This window comes from Scyliorhinus torazame, chromosome 7 (genome assembly GCF_047496885.1).
Source record: "Scyliorhinus torazame isolate Kashiwa2021f chromosome 7, sScyTor2.1, whole genome shotgun sequence".
Taxonomy (NCBI): domain Eukaryota; kingdom Metazoa; phylum Chordata; class Chondrichthyes; order Carcharhiniformes; family Scyliorhinidae; genus Scyliorhinus; species Scyliorhinus torazame.
The window spans coordinates 71,443,857-71,466,615 of record NC_092713.1 but is presented as its reverse complement, the minus strand read 5'-3'; the positions used below and the strand labels follow the sequence as shown (position 1 = coordinate 71,466,615).

The window sequence follows — 22,759 nt, the reverse complement described above, 5'->3', positions numbered from 1 at the left end:
TGTTCCAAACACTGGACTGTCTTTATTGTTCAAGAAGACTCTATAATGCGCTGCTTTGATGACGCTTTTTTTACAGAGGCTGCTCAGTTATGCAAAGCGGAGCAGCGTCCATCAACGTTGGCTGTGGGATCTGCTGTTAATGCAATGGGTAACCATCAAACCCCAACTCCCAACAGTACAGGTTTGTTTGTTTTTTATTTTTCTTTAAGTGTCCTGGTATGCATATATACAATAAGACGTTCAGGTGGTTTTGGCTTGATGGGAGCTATTAGCATGTAATTTGATTCTGTGTCAGCTTATTTTTATTTGCATGTGTTTTGTGATTTGGGTGGGAATAGTATAGTAGCAGTTTTTCATGTGGAAAAAAAATTAATATCTGAGCTTGTGGACACACTGTGTTGGAGGGATAGCTCATGTGTTTTGTTTCCAGTTATACTGCAATAGAATGCCGTTCTGCCCCACCCCTGATTCAAACCTGGAGATAGAGGAGTGAAAGTTGTACAGCTTTCATTGTGCTCCTAGAAGCAGCCCTGGAGAATTGCATAAAGGGCAGCTTGAGAGCAGGTTGCTGCAGTGCTTCTCTCTGTTGAAACTTGAATGCCAATGGAGTTTCACTTTTGTAATGTTATGTTTTTCTTGCTATGAAAGGAAAATTTGGTAGTCTACATTTAACCATTATGTATTCATCTTGCGTTTTACTTAAACCTTTTTATAGTACAATTTAATACAACAGTTTTTGGCAGAAATCAGATAGAATTGCCTGTTTATTAATGTGATAAACTCATGACAGGAACAGAACTTCAAATGCCTGCTTTAACTCTGCTGTTTTCAGCAGTCTACAGCCAAATTTGGCTCATTCAATGCGTTTGAAATGGTATCATTGTTTTTTGTTCATACAGTGGCAGCCAGATTTAGCAACTCTTCTAGTTACCTCGTTATCTTGCCTGAAATTAAGGACTTAAATATTCATTGTATCTTATGCAAATTGTGTTAGTAGCTGTAATTATAGTTAAATTGTTCTCATCAGTAGTGATGCCAAGGTGCTTGTTTGTGATTTGAATTCAAACTTTGTAAATTGTGCAAAATTACTTTTTAATACTTAACAATCAGGGTGCTGGGAATTGGTATGAGTATTTAAGTCCATGAGCCGAATTGTGAAATAAGTTAGGTATACCATTGCTCTCTTTTTGTATAACGGTTATCCATTTGCTTTCCAAATAGCTCCTTTTTTGAGGAAGCTGTTATTTAATCTCAAACTATTACAACAATTAGTTAATTTGTGCTGTTAAGTTGCAAAGATATAATACATTACAAATTTGATCTGTTTGAGTATTAGGGTTAGGAAAGGGATAATTGGCCACGTTCCTTGCTCCTGTTCTTGGAATTATTTGGGCATTGGATAAGGTCAGGATGGAACTCTTCTGTGGTGCTGCATGGATATGTAGCCTGCCATGCTTTACTGCCTAGTAAATTTAACTATCCTCAAAAACACTATTCTTCCTTAATTGGCCGTCTCCAAATGCAAATGGAGATTTCTATTATACAAGAAAAATAAATCACCTGGGACACTATCCATTATGTGACCTGGATGAAGGATTGATCTTCCCCACCATGTAATAAGACCATTCATAAGGTCCTATTACATCCAGTGGAGAAGTTTGTGTAAAAGTTAATTTTGGAGTGCAATAACTGAATGGTTACAGAAGGAAGCTGTTCGGCCCATTGTGTCTGCACCAGCTCTCCAAATGAGTACTATGACTTTCTGTCATTCTCCTGCCATTTCTTCATAATCCTGCTCATTGTTTCTATTCAAATAATCATCTAATGCCCTCTTGTGCCTATGTGGGACCTGCCTCCACCACACTTCCAGACAGTTCTTTGCTCAGAATAGCACTTAGGTGCTGCTGCCATCCCCCGACTTGCGCTTATTAAAAAAGAATTAGATACTTAGAGCCACAGGAAGAGCATTCACTAAGTTCCATTTGGTAAAAGGATGCACATTTCTGCTGAGTTCACCTTGGCAGTGCATCAATAAATCTTAACTGTAGCGAAGCTTGTTAGTGTTACAAAATAGAGAGTAAAATGTATATTGCAAAGCAGCTGGATTATTTATAGATTTTTGTTTTTAACTATAGTATAGTGCATTCAACATCTTAAGACAACAAAAAATAAAATTGTGTTCGAAAGTAAGCAGTTGATTTCATTCTTTATGTTGGAAAATGTCCAGAAGTACATATTACCATCTGAAGTATGATTGTGCGTTTTCTGTGAATTAGGAAGTGGACAGTCAGCTCCAAGCAGCAGCATCACTTCACCCAGCCATGTAAATCTGTCTCCTAATACAGTCCCAGATTTTTCGTATTCCAGCAGTGAGGATGAATTCTATGATGCTGATGAGTTCTACCAGAGCAATTCTTCTCCAAAACGTTGCTTAGAGTAAGTACTTTTTGAATTTTGGGAAACTTATTTTCTTAAATATTGAAGTGAGTCTATGATGACTGAAGTGTCAGTTTACTTTTAATGTATTGTTTCCATTGCAGGCTGTGAAATGTATTAAGAGAATCTATTTCAAAGTTATGTTTAAACTTCTATTGCCTTCCTTGACAAGTGTGCAGAAAATTCAACTGTTGTTACTAACCCAGTGGAATAGGATGTGCTATTCTGAGATTCTGAGGTGAGGTGAGAGTGATGGCCCTTGACATAAACACAGCATTTGACTGATTGTGGCATCAAGGAGCCCGAGCAAAACTGGAATCAATGGGAATGGGAGAGAAAACTCTCTACTGGGTGGAGTCATAGGGTGGTACGTATGTGGAATGAGCTGCCGAAGGAAGTGGTTGAAGCAGGGACATTGACAACATTTAAAAGGCATTTGGACAGACACATGGATAGGAAAGGTTTAGAGGAATATGAACCAAATTCAGGCAAATGGAGTTAGCTTAGATGGGCTTTTTGGTTGGCATGGACCAGTTTGGGCCGATGGCCTGTCTCCATGCCGTAGATTCTACAAGGATGCACAATTTAAAAAACAACAGGAGAGGTTGCAACCAAAAGTATTAGTTTCCATGATTAGTTTCAATCTTCAAGGTTAAAGGGCAAGATACATTCATTATAGTGTGTGAATTTTGACCTTCTTATTATCTTGCGATGTTTTCAAGTTACTGACTCAGTCCCAGTACTGATCCCATGTAATTACATGTTGTTCTATTGATGTTGTTCTATTGATGCATCTATCTATCAATAGTATTTTGTCAGAGAAACATTTAACTTATTTTTTTTGATCAAAAGAGCTAGCTGGAAACTTGGTCCTTCTGATTCTTGGTTCTAACTTGGGTGTTAACTTTTCTTTTCACCTGAATGAGTGATTGATTATTAAAATTTCTCGCTTTAAAATAATACCACTTCTGGCACAGTTGCAAACTTGAAATACAAATCAGTTCCATTTAGTTATGACTTCTGTTGGGCAGCATGGTGGCGCAGTGGGTTAGCCCTGTTGCCTCACGGTGCCGAGGTCCCAGGTTCAATCCGGCTCTGGGTCACATTCTCCCCGTGTTTGCGTGGGTTTCGCCCCCACAACCCCAAAAAAAAGATGTGCAGGCTAGGTGGATTGGCCACGCTAAATTGCCCCTTAATTGGAAAAAATGAATTGGGCACTCTAAATTTTTTTTTAAAAATGACTTCCTGTTTGTCATAATGAACAGGACCCCCTTGAATTGTCTTTCTTTAGTCTTGTCACAATTGTTTCTTTCAGTACCTTATAGGGAACATGTAGCATGTGATTCAGCATTAACCCTCACAGTTCTCTAGAATAATACATTTCAGAATGAACAAGGGAAGAGCCCTGTTAGAATCATTACTGAGTAACAATCCAGAATTAATCAACAAACCTAGTGAGGGAGCAACTTGCAACTAGTGAACAAAATATGATTCAGTTTGATCTTCGATTTGAACAGTAAATGTAAGTAAAGAAAATGCTTAAGGGATGAGAAATTAGTTGACCATAGTAAACTAAGCAGAACTGTTAATGGGTAAACCTAGAGTTAAACAGTGGCAAGTATTCAAGAAAGATTTGGTACAATGCAAAACTAGTAGATACCATTAGAAGGCAAAGGTTCAATGTGTATAGTTAAGTATCTATGATCAACAAATGAGGTAAGACACAGTATCAAGTGACTAGGCTTGCACAAATGCCAAGAACGGTGTAAATCCAGCGAGCTGGGAGAGCTAAGGAAAACAAGGAAGCTAAAAATTATGGTGTCATAAGGTAATATAAAGAAAAAGTGCAAGAGATATCAAAGCTTAACATTTTAAATATATCAAGGGAACTGTAGTTATGGAGAATGTAGATGCAAGGAAAAACAGTGAGGAAATGGCAGGATTATTAAATGAGTATGTTTTCAGTGGAGGAAGATGACAAACCAGCAGTAAGGGACCTTAGAAATAAACTAAGATAAGACACTTGGTGGATTTTATATAAGTTTAAAAAATAGTAGGACTGAAGATAATAAATCTCCAGAATATGATTGATTTTTTAAAGTGAGAAAATTGTAGGTGTGTTCTTCCTAATTTTCTGAACTTGTCTAGATTCTAGAATTGTGACTTTTATATCAAAGGAAGGAGGGAGCAACCAAATAACTACTGACCCTTTAGATTCCAGTAAAATCCCCACAGCTGCTGTTAGTTCAGACTGAGCACTTTGACAACTATGAGCTGGTCGTAGACTCAACAGTTAAAGTCGTTCATTTTAACGAGCAGAGAGAGAGGTGAGAGTTCATTTTAAATATCATCCCAGCCACAGTGATCTCCTGGACTCATTGTGATTGCACAAGACATCGGAGAGGTATTTTCCCAGAATTTTGTCCCATATTGGCCCTGGGTTTTAACTCTGGTTTTTCACCTCTCCCTGGAGATCACATGATCTGGATCAGGGGCTGGAGATTAGTCTGCGGGATTTGAAGGCGTACACTGCAAAACAAATTAATAAATTAATTAACTAGATAGAAATAGCTGGGCAGGTGATGTGCTGTAGCTGTATGATGTGGGAGCTGGCAGATCCCATTGCGAGCTGCAGTGACCACATCTGCAGGAAGTGTTGGTTGCTCGAAGAATTTCGGCTCAGAATTGATGAGCTGGGATCTGAGCTTCAGACACTGCGGCACATTCAGAGGGGGAGAATTACCTGGATGCTTTGTTTCAGGAGGCAGTCACACCCCGTAGATTAGGTGCCTCAAAGTCGGTCAGGGACAGCAGGGGTGACTGCGAGTGAGGCAGGTAGAGGGATCCTGAATTCATGAACGGAGGAGCGTTGTCCAACAGGTACTTGCTCCCTGCGTGGATGAGGAAAAAAGCTGGAGGGAGGTTGAGCCAGACTATTTGGAAGGACAGTCAGGAAAGTAAGGGAGGCGATGTAGCTCTGATATTTAAGGATGACATCAGGGCGGTAGCGAGAGATGATATGGTTCTATGGACAAAAAGGTTGAATCCATTTGGGTGGAAATTAGAAATAGTAAGGAGAAAAGGTCGCTGATAGGTGTAGTCTATAGGCCACCAAATAATAACATCACGGTTGAGCGGGCAATAAACAATGAAATAACTGATGCATGTAAAAATGGTACAGCAGTTATCATGGGAGATTTTAATCTGCATGTCGATTGGTCAAACCAGGTCGGTCAAGGCAACCTTGGAGAGGAGTTCAGAGAATGTAATCGCGATAGTTTCCTCGAACAGTATGTAATGTAACCTATCCTAGATCTGGTACTGTGAATGAGACAGGAATAATTAATGATCTCATAGTTAGGAATCCTCTTGGAAGGAGTGATCACGGTATGGTGAGAAAGTAAAATCCAATACCAGTGTCTTGTGCTTAAACAAATGAGACTTCAATGGGATGAGGAAGGAGTTGGTTTAGGTAGACTGGGAGCAAAGACTTTATGGTGGGACCGTTGAGGAACAGTGGAAGACTTCTAAAGTGATTTTTCGTAGTGCTCAGCAGAAGTATATACCAGTGAAAAGGAAAGACTGTAGGAAAAGGGATAATCAGCCATGGATATCTTGGGAAATAAAGGAGGGTATCAAATTGAAAGAAAATGCATATAAAGTGGCAAAGATTAGTGGGAAACTAGAGGATTGGGAAATCTTTAAAAGACAACAGAAAGCCATGATAAAAGCTATAAAGAAAAGTAAGATAAATTATATATTCAAGACTGAGATGGATAGACTTTTGATGGAGTTGAAGCTGAAGATCAGCCATGTTCGTAATGAATGGTGGAGCAAATTCAAGAGATTATATGGTCTACCCTCATGTTTTTTATGTTATTACAAGGCTCAGTATAAATTATTATTAGTCAGAATTGTATTTTTTAAAAATAAAAAAATTTAGAGCACCCAATTAATTTTTCCCAATTAAGGAGCAGTTTAGCATGGCCAATCCACCTCCGTAGATAGTTCAGGCAGTGTCCTATTGGGCCCCCCCTCCATCATCACCCCGATTTCCTCCCTCCCCACCACCCTCCTGTCCCCTCTCTCTCCACCACTGCCCTTTCTTTCCCTTCTGTTGGTACAGAGGTGAGGATATCTGATCTCTCCAGCGCAAAGTTTAGTGCTTGTACCATTTGTTTTTTGTAGAAGTGTGTTGTGAACTGTTTTAATAATCAGAGTATCCATCCCCCTCCCCCTACATTGGCGCTGAGGGGAGGGTACCCTGTTTCTCCAACACAAAATTAGTGTTTGTACCATTTGACCTTGTATATATTTTTTACTGTTTTAATAAAAAGATATGGCCAACCCATCTACCCTGCACTACTTTGGATTGTGGGGCGAAACCCACGCAAACACGGGGGGAACGTGCAAACTCCTCACTGAGAGTGACCCTGAGCCGGGATCAAACCTGGGACCTCGGCGCCGTGAGGCAGCAGTGCTAACCAATGAGCCACCGTGTTGCCTGTGACATATGAAAGGTTTTTAAAAATTAATTTAGCGTGCCCAATTCATTTTTTTCAATGAAGGGGCAATTTAGCGTGTGGATTTCACCTACCCTGCACACCTTTGGGTTGTGGGGACGAAACCCACGCAAACACTGGGAGAATGTGTAAACTCCACACTGACAGTGACCCAGAGCCGGAATCGAACCTGGGACCTCGGCGCCTTGAGACAGCAATGCTAACCACTGCACCACCATGCTGCCTGGCATATGAAAGTATAAGTAACCTTATGACCAGGTGTTATTCCACAAGGATATATATTTCACCTTGATACCCAATCAATCTTGTATAAAGAACAACAGAGTTGTACATCCAGTTTTAATTATGATAAAAGTTCTGAAGCTAGGTAAATTGTGTGGCTGTGAACAGCATGCTATAAAGTGACATAGGCGAAGTGAGTGGGCAAAATCTATAACACAGGGAAATGTGCAGACATCCACTTTGGATACAAGAAAGGTAAATCTGAATAATTTAATGTGAGATTAGGAGCTGTGGAGAAGCATTGGGATTGTAGGTATGCAGCTCATTTGTAAATAATAACCATTTCAATCATTTCCTATACAGTGTACAAATGTAAATTCAATAAAAATATTTATTAAAAAAAGATATGCAGCTCACTAAACGCTGATCCAGTGGAATATGGGTCTTTATCCAAAGAGGATTAGAACAGAAAAATAAGAAAGAAATGCTTTAGCTGTACAAAGACTTTGGGCATGATTCAATGGGCGAATGTTAAAATCTGCTTTTGGGTGCATTTGGCGGGGTGTTTCTGGGCGACTGCCCTGATCTCTATCTCTTTTTCTCCCCCTGCTTTATCGATGCCCGTTTCCCCCCCCCCCTCTCCAATCTTGTCGAGGCCCCTGAAATACCCCCTCCAATGGGTAACACTCCTGGTGGCAGTGCCTACTCGGCACCCTGGCAATAACCTCATTAGAGACAGGGTGGAGTCTCTAATGGTCTGGAAGAACTCCCTGAGGTGGTTTGTGTGAACTAGCACTAAACGGCACGCTGTGAGGTCTCGCAGGCACGGCCGTTGACCCCTGGATGCTGGGCGAATCCGGCATTCAGTATTTAAATGGGCCTCATGTCTCACTTAAATCTACAGATAAAAGGTTAAACTATGAGACCAGATGAGTAAAGTTGAATTTCATTCTCTTGAGTTTAAACATTGAGAAGTAGTCTCATTGATATGTTTAATATGATAAAGATAGTGGTAGAGAAGGTTTGAGAAACTGTTTCCTCTTTTGGGGAAATCAATAACAAGGGGCATGATCTTAACCTTAGAATTAGGCCATTTAGCAGTGAACTCAGGAAAGGCTTTATAATTGTTATTGTTAGGTAACAGTATCAAGTGAAATGGTATAAAAGTGGGTAAATGAGGTTGTGATGCAAATAACATTTTCTAAAAGAACAACAAAAGGTTTAAGGGCTGAATGTGCTCTTCTTGCACCTGTGTTCTTAGATCTGATTGACTTAGGTTGTTTAATGTTTTGTGCTGATCTTTACCTGGGCAGCAGTTTGGTGCAGAATATTTTACCTCATCCATGATTGTAAAACCAGCTAAGATCCCTGCTCCTGATGTCTGTCAAATGTCCCCTGTCAGTGCTTGTGGTACAGTATCCAGGCAGTATTGTGCAACTTGAAGGGAAGGCAGAAGAACATTTGAGATACAAAAAGCAATGCAGCTCATTGGCAAACCAGATTCCAGGAAATATTGAAATTGTAGATTTGTTGATGTGTGAAAATATGATTTTGAGATTTTTCCATTGATATAAGGGAATCAGTTTCTTTCGGGTAACTGCAAGTGTTTGCAAGTGAGGCTTCATGTAAAAGTGGGACTTGCCTTGCCTGGAAAATTGATTTCCCCAGTCCCCAATCCAAATCATTTCCCAAAACAGGTTTCATGGATGTCACAATTACAAAAGTGTCCCGAGTATCTTCAGAGGAGTTGCTTGTCATAACGATCATTAATTTCCTAAGAATTCTGAAGATATGCTTTCTAAGCGTCAGTGCCAATGCTAGACTTAATATGTAAAGTCATATAAATTTATCTCTGACTTTGAAAAAATGCTGGTTTCAAAATTTAAATTAATAAATGTTATTCCAGAGCATCACTCTTTCTCCACCCTGCCCCCCAACACACACATGGTAGCACAGTGGTTAGCACTGTTGCTTCGCAGCTCCAGGGACCCAGGTTCGATTTCCGACTTTGGTCACTGTGCGGAGTCTGCACGTTCTCCCAGTGTCTGCGTGGGTTTCCTCTGGGTGCTCCGGTTTCCTCCCACAACTCCCGAAAGCCGTGCTGTTAGGTATTTTGGACATTTTGAATTCTCCCTCTGTCCCCGAACGGGCACCGGAATGTGGCAACGAGGGGCTTTTCACAGTAACTTAATTGCAGTGTTAATGTAAGCCTACTTGTGACAATAAAGATTATTATTATACACGCGCACACATCACCCCATCCTCCAGTTTAAATTGTTTCTGCCGCATTTTGTGCAGTTCAGTCACTAATGCAACACATATGGACTACTAATCTATTGTGCTTTGAATGCGTGGGTTCGTATCCCAGCCTCGTCACTGGCTTTGGGGTGGCACAGTGGTTAGCATTGTTGCCTCACAGCGGCAGCGACTCGGGTTCGATTCCGACCTTGGGTGACTGTGTGGAGTTTGCACGTTCTGCACATGTCTGCGTGGGTTTCCTCCGGTGCGGCGGTTTCCTCCCACGGTCCAAAGATGTGCAGGTTAGGTGGATTGGCCAAGCTAACTTGCCCTTTAGTGTCCAATGGTTAATTCGAGTTGCAGAGTTACGGGGATAGGGTGGGGTAGTGGGCCTAGCTAGGGTGCTGTTTCAGAGGGTCAGTGCACTCGATGGGCCAAATGGCATCCTTCTGCACTGTATGATTCCATGACATGTTCTAAGATGGGCAAGGAAGTTGATTTTGTTCTTGCGTGGGATAACATTCTTGACTCGAAATTGAAGCTTAATTGATTGTCGTATTATGACCAGGGATAAATTACTAAAAAGATGTAAGACTTCTTCATTTGTTTTGCTTCATACATTATCCAAGAATTAATCATCCCACAAACATCTTTTGCAGTTAATTCTTTATTTGGTCTATGTATTAGTTAGGGTGCAGTAAATCACCTTGTTTCTACAGTAAAGCAGTGTGTTCAATTTTGTGTAGTAGGTAATCTATATAAAGTAAAATCTTTCATTTTGTTTCTGCTAGTTATATATACAAGTTGATTAACTATGCCTCAAGACTTGCAATTCATTGTACATAACGGATGGATGTTGAAGAAATCTTCTTTTGAAACAACACTTTAGAAAAACCTTTGGAGAGCAGCACTGCGGCACAGTGGTTAGCACTGCTGCCCTACAGTGCCGAGGACCCGGGTTCGATCCAGACCCTGGGTCACTGTCCGTGTGGAGTTTGCACATTCTCTCCGTGTCTGTCAGGAAATGAGTTACCCGCCTCGATTCCTAGCCTTTGGCCTGCTCTTGTCACCATAGTTACTATATAGTAGGTCCAGTTCAGTTTCTGGTCTATGGTAATCCCATAGAATGTTGATAGTGGGGGGTTCAGTGATGGTAATGCCATTGACTGTCAAGGGGGTGATGGTTAGATCCTCTCTGTCTAAAACAGAGGTGAGGAGGAATTTTTTCAGCCAGAGTGTGGTGAATCTGTGGAACTCTTTGCCGCAGAATGCCGTGGGGGCCAATTCACTGAGTGTCTTTAAGATAGATATGTTCTCGATTAATAAGGGGATCAGGGGTTATGGGGAGAAGGCGGAGAATGGGGATGAGAAAAATATCAGCCATGATTGAATGACAGAGCAGACTCAATGGGCCAAGTGGCCTAATTCTGCTTCTATGTCTTATGGTCTTATGTTGGAGATGGTCATTGCCTGGCACTTGCTACTTGTCAGCCCAAGCCTCGATATTGAAGCTGATTCTCGTGGTCTCTGTTCAGCAGGAAGAGAACAGTAATGGGATGATGGTGGCAATGCACCGCTTATTACCCATTCCTACTTCCAGTATGGCTACCACCATTTTCTTGAGGGATTTCTCTAGGGCAGTGTTTTAGGCAGGGGATGATTTGAATTCTGCAAATTGGGGTTGTAGACCATTTTTAGGAGCCCAATGCCAGTGGGTGAACACTCTACTGATTGGGCCACTCAATATCTGCCACCAATCAGCAGTAGACCACTTAGGAAATGCTTTTGTCGTTGCCTAGAATTGCTGTCTTCACTCACATCCTCCACCACCTCCACCAGTGTCTGTTCGCTTGAATAATACTCATAATGCAGTTGGCATACGGAAATAAAGCCCTGGTCCCTCTCCTGAAGTTCATCTAAAGTTAAGATCTATTCTGATGTTTTAAAATATGGGCAGTTTTTCACCTTTTCTTAACTGGAGTGCAGGTGCTGTAAGGAGAATGTGGTCCTCTCTGCCAGAGCTCTTTTTCTGCTATCTTCCCAGGTTATGTGTAATGCACAAGCAATAAGGATGTTTATGAGGTGGCTTTAAAAACTACCATTTTTACTAGGAGAAAAAGGAATGTTTCTTTATTCATTCTTGGTTTGTGGGTGTCACAGGCATTTGTTGCCTGTCCTAATTGCCCCTGAATTGATTAACCTTTAAGAGTCAACCACACTGCTGTGATTTTTTAATTGAATTTAAATTTTACCATCTTCCATGGTGGGATTTGAACTCAGGTCTCCAGGGCATTATCCTGGATGTCCAGATTATTAGTCCAATGACAATACCCCTACACCACTGCCTCCCCAAATGTCAAAATGTATGAAGAGTTAATAGGAGAACAGTTTGGATGAACCAAAGAATAAACTAAGAAATACATTTTGGTTTGTTTCGTTGATGAAGTGGATTATTGTGTTTTAACTCTTACAAATATAAGCAATTTTTGAAGCTCACAGGTTCTTCTGTTAAATACGCTTGTTGATGTTGCCTGCCCATCATTGGAAAAATATAAATGCAGAAGTAAATTTTAAAAACATGAGTAAAAACAGGATGATTTTTTTTTTTTGAAAATATTTTATTAAGGCATTTATAATTTTAACATTTTAAACAAAGAGCTACAACAAACACAAAAAACACTCAGCAACATACCCATCCCCCCCCCCCCCCCAGCACAAACCCCAACTATCATGGTCCATGCAACCACTCCATCCCACTGCTCCCCCTCATTAGATCTCCCACCCCCATTTGTCACTTCTATGCCCCCCCCCCCGCTGACGTCAATTTTCCTTGAAGTCGATGAACGGCTGCCACCTCCAAGCGAACCCCTGTAGTGAACCCCTTAAAGCAAACTTAATTTTTTTCTCCAACCTAAGAAACCCCGCCATGTCGTTGACCCAAACACCCAACTCTGGAGACTCCGAGTCCCTCCATCCCAACAGAATCCGTCTCGGGGCCACCAGGGAGGCAAAGGCCAAAACGTTGGCCTCTTCTCCTCTTCCCCCCCCCCCCCCCCCCGGCCCCACCGAGCTCCTGCATCTTCCTGCACTCCAAATATTGCCACCTCTGGACTCTGAGTCACCCTCCCTTCCAGGACCTCTGACATGACATCTGAAAATCTCTGGCACCTGAACCTCAGCCTCGGACACGCCCAAAACATATGCACATGGTTCGCAGTCGCAGGACCTTCCCCACAGCACCCACACCTATCTTCCACCTCCTCAAAAAACCTGGTCATTCGGGCCACAGTCATATGAGCCCAGTGGACCACCTTAAACTGGATCAGGCTAAGTTTGGCAGATGACGAGGGCGTGTTCTCTCTTGGCAGGGCCTCCTCCCATAACCCGACATCCAACGCTCCTCCCACTTCCTCTTCACTTCCCCAATTGGAATTCCTTCCCACACCATCAGTTCCTTATAAATCTCTGAGACCCTCTCCTCCCCAACCCCTATTTTTGAATCACCTTATCCTGTAGGCCCCTTAGTGGGAGGCGAGGGAATCCCAGGACCTACCTCCAGACAAAATCCCGCACTATTCCCTTCTGGCAACTCAAACTCCTCCTCTAGCTCCTCCAAACTTGGAAAACCTTCCTCAATGAAAAGATCCCCAAATCTCTTGATCCCTGCACGCTGCCACCTCCTAAAGCCTCCGTCCAGCCCCCCCGGAGCGAACCGGTGGTTGTCACAGATCGGTGACCACCCCGACGCCCCCTCCAATCCCATGTGCTACCTCTATTGGCCCCACACCTTCAGGGCTGCCACTACCACCGGGCCTGTGGAGTACCGAGCCGGAGAGAATGGCAGGGGTGCCATTAACAAAGCCTTCAAACTCGTGCCCTTACAAGATGCTGCCTCGACCCGCTCTCACACCGACCTCTTCCCCCACTACCCACTTCCTAACCATTGATATATTAGCCACCCAGTAATAGTTATTAAAGTTCGGAAGTGCCAACCCCCCCTCCCTGCACTGCCGCTTAAGTAGGACCTTCTTCACCCGCGGGGCTTTCCCGGTCCATATAAAATCCGAGATCACCGCATTCATCTTCCTAAAAAATGCCTTGGGGATGAAAATTGCGAGACACTGAAAAACGAACAGCAATCTTGGGAGCACTGTCATTTTCACAGTCTGTACCCTCCCCTCCAATGATGGCGGGAGCACATCCCATCTTCGGAAGTCCCCTTTCATCTGCTCTATAAACCTGCCCAAATTTAATTTGTGAAGCTGACCCCAGTCCCGTGCCACTTGAATACCCAGGTACCTAAAACTCCCTCCCACCACCTTGAACGGCATCTCCCTCAGTCTCCTCTCCTGCCCCTTTGTCTGGATCGCAAAAACCTCGCTCTTACCCATATTCAGTTTGTAACCTAAGAACCGTCCAAATTCCTCCAGTATCCCCCTTGATTCCTGCAATCCCCCCCCAATGGGTCCGGTTGCTATTTCAGGCACCGGTGGCAAATGTAAGGACGGATCGGATGTGATCGGAATACTTTAGCCTGTGTCAGGGGACAAGACAGGGATGTCTACTCTCCCCACTACTGTTTGCTCTGGCCATAGATCCATTGGCAATGGCGCTGCGAACATCGAACACTTGGCGGAGGATAGTGAGAGGGGTGGTGGAACACAGGGTCTAGCTCTATGTGGACGATTTGCTCCTTTATTTAACGGACCCGATCAAAGACTTTTTCTGCATCCATGGCCACCACCACCTCGACCTCGCGCCTCTCTGCAGGCATCATTTTTACATTAAGGAGCCACCTAATGTTGGACGCCAGGTGTCGTCCCTAAACAAATCCTGTCTGGTCCTCCCCTATTACCCCCCCGGAACACAGTCCTCTATCCGTGTGGCCAAGAACTTTTCCAGCAATTTTACATCCACATTTAGCACGGACATTGGCCTATACAACCGGCTACTCTCCGAAACTTCAAAATAAGGGAAATCGATGCCTGCAATAACGTCGGGGGGAGCACTCCCAACTCCTTTGACTCATTGAAAGCCTTTACCAGAAGCAGCCCCAACAGCCCAGAAAGCTTCTTATAGAACTCCACCAGGTATCCACCTGGTTCCGGGGCTTTGCCCGATTGCATCGCCCCCAACCCCTCTATAATCTCCCTGAGCCCAGTTGGGGCTCCCAGAGCCTCCACCAACTCCACATATATCCTTGGGAACGCCAAACCCCCAAAAATAGTTTCAACTCATCTTATACAATTTACTGTGAAACTCTCGAAACACATCATTCATCCCCGCCAGGTCCAGAACGACCTCCCACCGTGTCCCTCACTCTCCCTATTTCTCTTGCCGCCTCCTGTTTCCTCAGCTGATGCGCCAGCACCCTGCTAGCTTCTTCCCCATATTCATAAACCGCCTCCCTTAACCTCCTCAGCTGTCCCACCGCCTTACCTATGGACAGGAGCCCAAATTCTAGCTGCAGTCTCTGATGCTCTTTAAGAAGCCCGTCATCCGGAGTCTCCGCATACTGTTGCTAACTTTTGCCTTAGTTTAATTGCTCTGTTTTATCACCTTTGCTCTTGAGTCGTCAGGTATCCTTATGATACCGCCACGTGGTTCAAGTCCGAGTAATGATCAATAATCCAATACACCGCTTAGTAAGATTTAAATCAAAGCACATTTATTATACACAGTAATCACTACTCATGTACAAATTCTACGTCTAAGCTACTTCTACAGCTAACAGGCCAATACTTAACTTGGAACTGGCCCACCAGGTCAGGGAAACGAATGGCCTTTCGTTCGGGTTCTGAGCCTGTGGGATTCGAAGTTGGTACAGATTGGTAGCTAGGAGCGCCTATCTTGTAGCGAGCGTTGAAGTAAGACTTACTGGATATCGGTGGCGGCTGAACCGGTCACTGTCAAGGGTTGGTTCGCGTTGCTGAGTGACCCGGTCAAGAAGAACGATTTGAACTTGGGCTTAATTCTTATAGTCCCCAGGGGCTTCCGGCCTTTCGGGGCGGACCCTGTACCTGGTTCCAAGTGATTGGACTTTGTCCCAATCACTTGGTTCGATTTTCTCCAATGCTGGAGCGGTTCCCTGATTGATGGGTGGTCCTGAGGTGGTCGTTCACCTCCCTTTGTGTAGGCTTCTGCTGGTGCCAAAGAGTCTGGTTTTGCTTTGTGTCTAAATGTTGCTCATTGTTCCCGGGGATTGCTCATTAATATGCAGATGGCTGGTGTTTTGTTATGCTGATGGTTGCTGGTATCGATCTTGTCTGGCCTTCCCAGAGGTAAATACACACTCAACCTGCAGCTGCTCATTTGTGTCCTGTTGGCTGACTTTCCCATCAGCCTTTGCCGTTCGCCATTTTAAATCGGGAGTTAGCCATTTTAACTGGCTACATACCCTCCTTGTGATCCTAACGCGAAGCGTGATGGATCACATAACTGTGTTGCTTTCCATTCCCTGACCTGGGGGGACACTTCCTTCATGGCCTCTGCACTGACCATAGCTATGCAAAAAATTTTAACTAACAATTCTAAGGGCGCTCTGTCAAACAGGGACATGCATTACAAAACAATAAACTGGGAACCCCTAACTATCCGGAATACACTACACTCACTTAAAACATTTCATTATCCTAACTTCCTCAACCATACAAACAAAATCATAGCATTTTATACATCAGTCTTCCTGGCTTGGCAGTTAAGCTCAGGATCGTACAATTTACTCATGAACAGTTCTTCTAATGTCTTTATTTACAATAAACGCAAGTGAATGCACTTTATTATAGATTGCGGGGGTCAGGGGGCTGGTCGTATCCGAAAATAGGGGATCTGATCCTATATACCGGGGTTTGAACGCAGCAGGCTCTCCTTCTCCATGTCCGTAGACGCATACTCTGCTGCATCGTGCAGACTATCACTAATATCAGTAAGGTTTCTATTACATAGGACAGAGAGTACCAGGTTATAAACCTGGCACAGACTTCCGGGTGCGGCGATGACCAGCTGAGTCGCACGTTTCGGCAGCTCCCGGTGAAACGGACTTTTGAGCTCTTGATAGGAGCCCCAACGGCAATTTTGACGGCTAAAAACACTATGCGGTAAACCAGAAGGGAATCCCCCCTGGATACGGATGAAAAAAGGAGGAGAAAGTGGCCGGATTGCAGTGGATCCTTTAGAACAGCGGCAAGGAAGGCAAGCAAAAACCAAGATGGCGTCGGAAGGTGGCAGTTTAACATGGGGCCCTGAACAACAAGAGTTCTTGAAATGCTGTGTGGAAGAGCTCAAAAAGGAAATGAAGAAAGAGCTGTTGGCCCCGATACTACAGGCGATCGAAGGGCTAAAAGAGGAACAAAAGACCCAGGAGCGGGAGCTTCGGGTCGTGAAGGCAAAGGCAGCCGAGAATGAGGACGACATACAGGGCCTGGTGGTGAAGACGGAGACGCATGAGGCACATCAGAAACGATGTGTGGAAAGGTTGGAGGCACTGGAGAACAACGCAAGGAGGAACAACCTGAGGATTCTTGGTCTTCCTGAAGGTGTGGAGGGAGCGGACGTCGGGGCATATGTGAGCACGATGCTGCACTCGTTAATGGGAGCGGAGGCCCCGGCGGGTCCGTTGGAGGTGGAGGGAGCATACCGAGTGATGGCGCGAGGGCCGAGAGCAGGTGAAATGCCCAGAGCCATAGTGGTGAGATTCCTCCGTTTTAAGGATAGAGAAATGGTCCTTAGATGGGCAAAGAAAACTCGGAGCAGTAAATGGGAGAACGCGGTGATCCGCGTTTATCAAGACTGGAGTGCGGAGGTGGCGAGAAGGAGGGCGAGCTTTAATCGGGCCAAGGCGGTGCTTCATAAAAAGAAGATAACATTTGGAATGCTGCAACCGGCAAGACTGTGGGTCACATATCGAGGGAGGCACCACTACTTTGAGACGGCGGATGAAGCGTGGACTTTTATTGTGGAAGAAAAACTGGAATGAGCGGGTTATTAAAAAGAACGTTTGAACAAAGTGGTGGGGCGAATGTGGGGGGCAAAGAGGGGGGTTAAAAAGGGGGGCAAGAGGAGTTTTATGTACTAATCCTGCGATGTGGTAACTTTTCACTCTTCCACAGGTCGTGATGGGGGGAGGAGGGGAGGTGGAGGAGATGGGGCGTTGGCCATTGGGGGCGGGGCCAAGGGAGAAGCGTGGGCTTGGTTCCCGCGCTATGATAATCATGGCGGGAATAGAGAAGCAGGAAGGAGGGGGTGTCGCACGGTGCGAGCCGAGGTCACGGGGGGGAAGCCGAGGTCGGCCAGAGTTTGCTGACTTCTGGGAGCAACATGGGGGGAGTAATTACGCTAGCAGGGGATCTAGCGGGGGGGGTGGGAGGGGGGAATTACTGGGTTGCTGCTGCTGGGGAGAGGGGGGAGCTGGTATGGGAGGGGATGGGCGGGGGGGGGCACCGCCTGGGGGAGATACAGCTGCGTGGGAACCGGGTGAGGAGCTTGAAAAAGGTGATGGCTAATCGACAAGGGGGGGGGTAGGAAGCCCCCCAACCCGGCTGATCACGTGGAACGTGAGAGGGCTGAACGGGCCGATAAAGAGGGCACGGGTACTCGCACACCTTAAGAAACTTAAGGCAGATGTGGTTATGTTACAGGAAACGCACCTGAAACTGATAGACCAGGTTAGGCTACGCAAAGGACGGGTGGGGCAGGTGTTCCATTCGGGGCTAGATGCGAAACACAGGGGGGTGGCTATATTAGTGGGGAAGCGGGTAATGTTCGAGGCATAGACTATAGTGGCGGATAACGGGGGCAGATACGTGATGGTGAGTGGCAAACTACAGGGGGAGACGGTGGTTTTGGTAAACGTATATGCCCCGAACTGGGATGATGCCAATTTTATGAGGCGGATGCTAGGACGCATTCCGGACCTAGAGATGGGAAAGCTGATAATGGGGGGAGATTTTAATACGGTGTTGGAACCAGGGCTGGATAGGTCGAAGTCCAGGACTGGTAGGAGGCCGGCAGCAGCCAAGGTACTTAAAGATTTTATGGAGCAGATGGGAGGTGTAGACCCGTGGAGATTTAGCAGACCTAGGAGTAAGGAGTTCTCGTTTTTCTCCTATGTCCATAAAGTCGACTCGCGAATAGACTTTTTTGTGCTGGGAAGGGCATTGATCCCGAAGGTGAGGGGAACGGAGTATACGGCTATAGCCATTTCGGATCACGCTCCACACTGGGTAGACTTGGAGATAGGGGAGGAAACAGGAGGGCGCCCACCCTGGAGAATGGACATGGGACTAATGGCAGATGAGGGGGGGTGTCTAAGGGTGAGTGGGTGCATTGAAAAGTACTTGGAACTCAATGATAATGGGGAGGTCCAGGTGGGAGTGGTCTGGGAGGCGTTGAAGGCGGTGGTTAGAGGGGAGCTGATATCAATAAGGGCACATAAAGGGAAGCAGGAGAGTAAGGAACGGGAGCGGTTGCTGCAAGAACTTTTGAGGGTGGACAGACAATATGCGGAAGCACCGGAGGAGGGACTGTACAGGGAAAGGCAAAGGCTACATGTAGAATTTGACTTGCTGACTACGGGCACTGCAGAGGCACAATGGAGGAAGGCACAGGGTGTACAGTACGAATATGGGGAGAAGGCGAGCAGGTTGCTGGCACACCAATTGAGGAAAAGGGGAGCAGCGAGGGAAATAGGGGAGTGAGGGATGAGGAAGGAGAGATGGAGCGGGGAGCGGAGAGAGTGAATGTAGTGTTCAAGACATTTTATAAAAAATTATATGAAGCTCAACCCCCGGATGGGAGGGAGAGAATGATGGGCTTCTTGGATCGGCTGGAATTTCCCAAGTGGAAGACCAGGAAAGGGTGGGACTGGGAGCACAGATCGAGGTAGAAGAAGTGGTGAAAGGAATTAGGAGCATGCAGGCGGGAAAGGCCCCGGGACCGGATGGATTCCCAGTCGAATTCTATAGAAAATATGTGGACTTGCTCGCCCCGGTATTGACGAGGACCTTTAATGAGGCAAAGGAAAGGGGACAACTGCCCCCGACTATGTCTGAAGCAACGATATCGCTTCTCTTAAAGAAGGAAAGGGACCCGCTACACTGCGGGTCCTATAGACCTATTTCCCTCCTAAATGTAGATGCCAAGATCCTGGCCAAGGTAATGGCAATGAGAATAGAGGAATGTGTCCCGGGGGTGGTCCACGAGGACCAAACTGGGTTTGTGAAGGGGAGACAGCTGAACACGAATATATGGAGGCTGTTAGGGGTAATGATGATGCCCCCACCAGAGGGGGAAACGGAGATAGTAGTGGCGATGGATGCCGAGAAAGCATTTGATAGAGTGGAGTGGGATTATTTGTGGGAGGTGTTGAGGAGATTTGGTTTTGGAGAGGGGTATGTTAGATGGGTGCAGCTGTTGTATAGGGCCCCGATGGCGAGCGTGGTCACGAATGGACGGGGATCTGCATATTTTCGGCTCCATAGAGGGACAAGGCAGGGATGCCCTCTGTCCCCATTATTGTTTGCACTGGCGATTGAGCCCCTGGCGATAGCGTTGAGGGGTTCCAAGAAGTGGAGGGGAGTACTTAGAGGAGGAGAAGAACACCGGGTATCTTTGTATGCGGACGATTTGCTACTATACGTGGCAGACCCGGCGGAGGGGATGCCAGAAATAATGCGGATACTTGGGGAGTTTGGGGATTTTTCAGGGTATAAATTGAACATGGGGAAAAGTGAGTTGTTTGTGGTGCATCCAGGGGAGCAGAGTAGAGAAATAGAGGCCCTACCGTTGAGGAAGGTAACAGGGGACTTTCGTTACCTGGGGATCCAGATAGCCAAGAATTGGGGCACATTGCATAGGTTAAATTTAACGCGGTTGGTGGAACAAATGGAGGAGGATTTCAAGAGATGGGATATGGTATCCCTGTCACTGGCAGGGAGGGTGCAGGCGGTTAAGATGGTGGTCCTCCCGAGATTCCTCTTTGTGTTTCAGTGCCTCCCGGTGGTGATCACGAAGGCTCAGTAAATTTTTTGGGGTGGAGGATAGGTGTACGAGGTGCTCGAGAAGCCCAGCGAATCATACCCATATGTTTTGGTCATGCCCGACACTACAGGGGTTTTGGATGGGGGTGACAAAGGTGCTTTCAAAAGTAGTGGGGGTCCGGGTCGAACCAAGCTGGGGGTTGGCTATATTTGGGGTTGCACAAGAGCCGGGAGTGCAGGAGGCGAGAGAGGCCGATGTTTTGGCCTTTGCGTCCCTAGTAGCCCGGCGCAGGATATTGTTAATGTGGAAAGAAGCCAAGCCCCCGGGGGTGGAGACCTGGATAAATGACATGGCAGGGTTTATAAAGCTAGAGCGGATTAAGTTCGTTCTAAGGGGGTCGGCTCAAGGGTTCACCAGGCGGTGGCAACCGTTCGTCGAATACCTCGCAGAAAGATAGATGGAATGGAAAAAAGAAGGCAGCAGCAGCAGCCCAGGATCGGGGGGGGGGGGGTGGAGGAGGAACCAGAAGGACTCTCAGGGTTGTTAATATATACTGTATAATATGTATAGGTCGTTGCGACAGATAATTATATATTGGACTGTTAAATTATATTTTTGGAGAGTGTTACTTGTGATAAGGCAGTTGCCAATTAGGGTTAGTTTTCATTTTCATTTTTGTTATTTATTATTTATTCATTTTTTGTTTATAAAATAGGTCATTGTTATTTGTGTTGTTATAATATTGTGTAAAAGATGCACAATGTATTGTGTTGGTTGACCAAAAATTTTCAATAAAATATTTATAAAAAAAATAAATAAACCTGGCACACCAAGATGATGTGGTGTCGCTGGTGACTGGGCTCTGGGTACTGCGGGGAAGTGAAACATTAAAGGCTGGGGGGCTTGAAGTCATGGGGTTCACGTTCACGCGCAACCAAATGTCCATAAATATGATGCTGATCCATATGAAGGAAGTCCTCATGGCTCTTCTCTTTCCTTTTCTTTCTTCTCTTCTCCGGTCCTGGAGCTTCTGGAGTTCTGTGGAAACAAGCATAGTGTCTGTAACTATCTTTGTTTAATATCTTGTATGATAGTGTGTCTGTCCTGTAGTGCCAATTACTCCCTTTATAATTGGTCACTATGTGTGACTCCCTCATTTTTTTTTTCAAAAATCGAATTTTACGACAAGACACACTTCCCAATAATGAACCATTGTGAGCCATCTCGCAGACTGTGCAATTTACCATCCAAATGTTTCAGGATGTAAATAGCATGTGGTTGGCAACCTAAAGGTTACCTAAACAAAACAAAACCTTTTGAACTAAAAATGCCAAAATGAGGTGCGTATGGGTCGCGACGGGTAAGAGTTGGATGGAGTCCCCGGGTAGGACGGCTACCAATGCCGTGTCTCTCCTACCCGAGCGTAGTTGACCAGAGGGGGGGTTCCCAGGCAGGGCGGGTCCCAAGCCATTTCTCCACTACCTGAGCAATCGACAAGAACGGGCAAAAAAATGTAGTCATCGTGGTGGGGCTGCCGTAGTGGTTCTATCCTTCGAACCAGAAGGGTAGTTACGAACGGGCGTCTGGTTCCTTAACCAGTCTCTGCAGACAAGTCCTCAGAGGTTTCTGCCGAATAGGCGTGGGGCAGTGAGAAAAAAAATTCTTCTCCGCATACCTCCTGTCCACCTGTAAAATTTCTCCTATCAGTCTGTCTTAACTCCTCCCGCTCAGTCTTCTCCTTATGGGCTCGAATTGAGATGAATTCTCCTTGAGTGCCTCCCAAACCACCCCCGCCGACACCTCACCCGTATCATTGATCATTATGTATCCCCGAATGGCCTCTGCAGTGCTCACACACCTCCTCCACTAACAGCCCCACATCCAACCTCCATTGCCGGCGCTGGGCCTTTCCTTTACTAACTTGCATGTCCACCCAGTGCAGGGCATGGTCTGACACCACTATTGCTGAATATTCAGCATCTACCACCAAAAAAGTCTATCCGGGAATACACCTTATGCAAATGGGAGTAGAACGAATACTCCTTACTCCTCGGCTGCCTGAATCTCCACGGATCGACCCTCCCCCACCCCAATGTGTTCCGTGAACCCCCGGAGCTCCTTCGCAATAGCTGATATCTTCCCAGACTGAGAACTTGACCGGTCCAAAAGCCTAACCCCGAATGAAACACTTGTCCAACCCATCCCTTCCTTAACCTAATCTGATCCCCACATTCAAATGTGTCTCCTGCAACATGACCACATCCGCCTTCAGTTGCCTCAAGTGCGCGAACTCACGGGCCCTTTTGACTGGACCATTCAGTCCCCGAATGTTCCACGTGACCAGTCTGGTCGGGGAGCACCCT

General features: G+C 45.5%; 1 protein-coding gene across 6 annotated transcripts in view; it reads left to right on the top strand.

Annotated features, from left to right (window-relative positions):
- Window positions 1-22,759, top strand: part of osbpl9 (oxysterol binding protein-like 9) — a 353,537-nt gene that overhangs the window by 268,043 nt on the left and 62,735 nt on the right. For all 6 annotated transcript variants that reach the window (XM_072510896.1, XM_072510895.1, XM_072510897.1 and 3 more), the window contains 2 exons: window positions 77-181; window positions 2,277-2,436. In XM_072510896.1, the coding sequence (XP_072366997.1) occupies window positions 77-181; window positions 2,277-2,436 (265 nt within the window). The remainder of the gene's footprint in view (window positions 1-76; window positions 182-2,276; window positions 2,437-22,759) is intronic.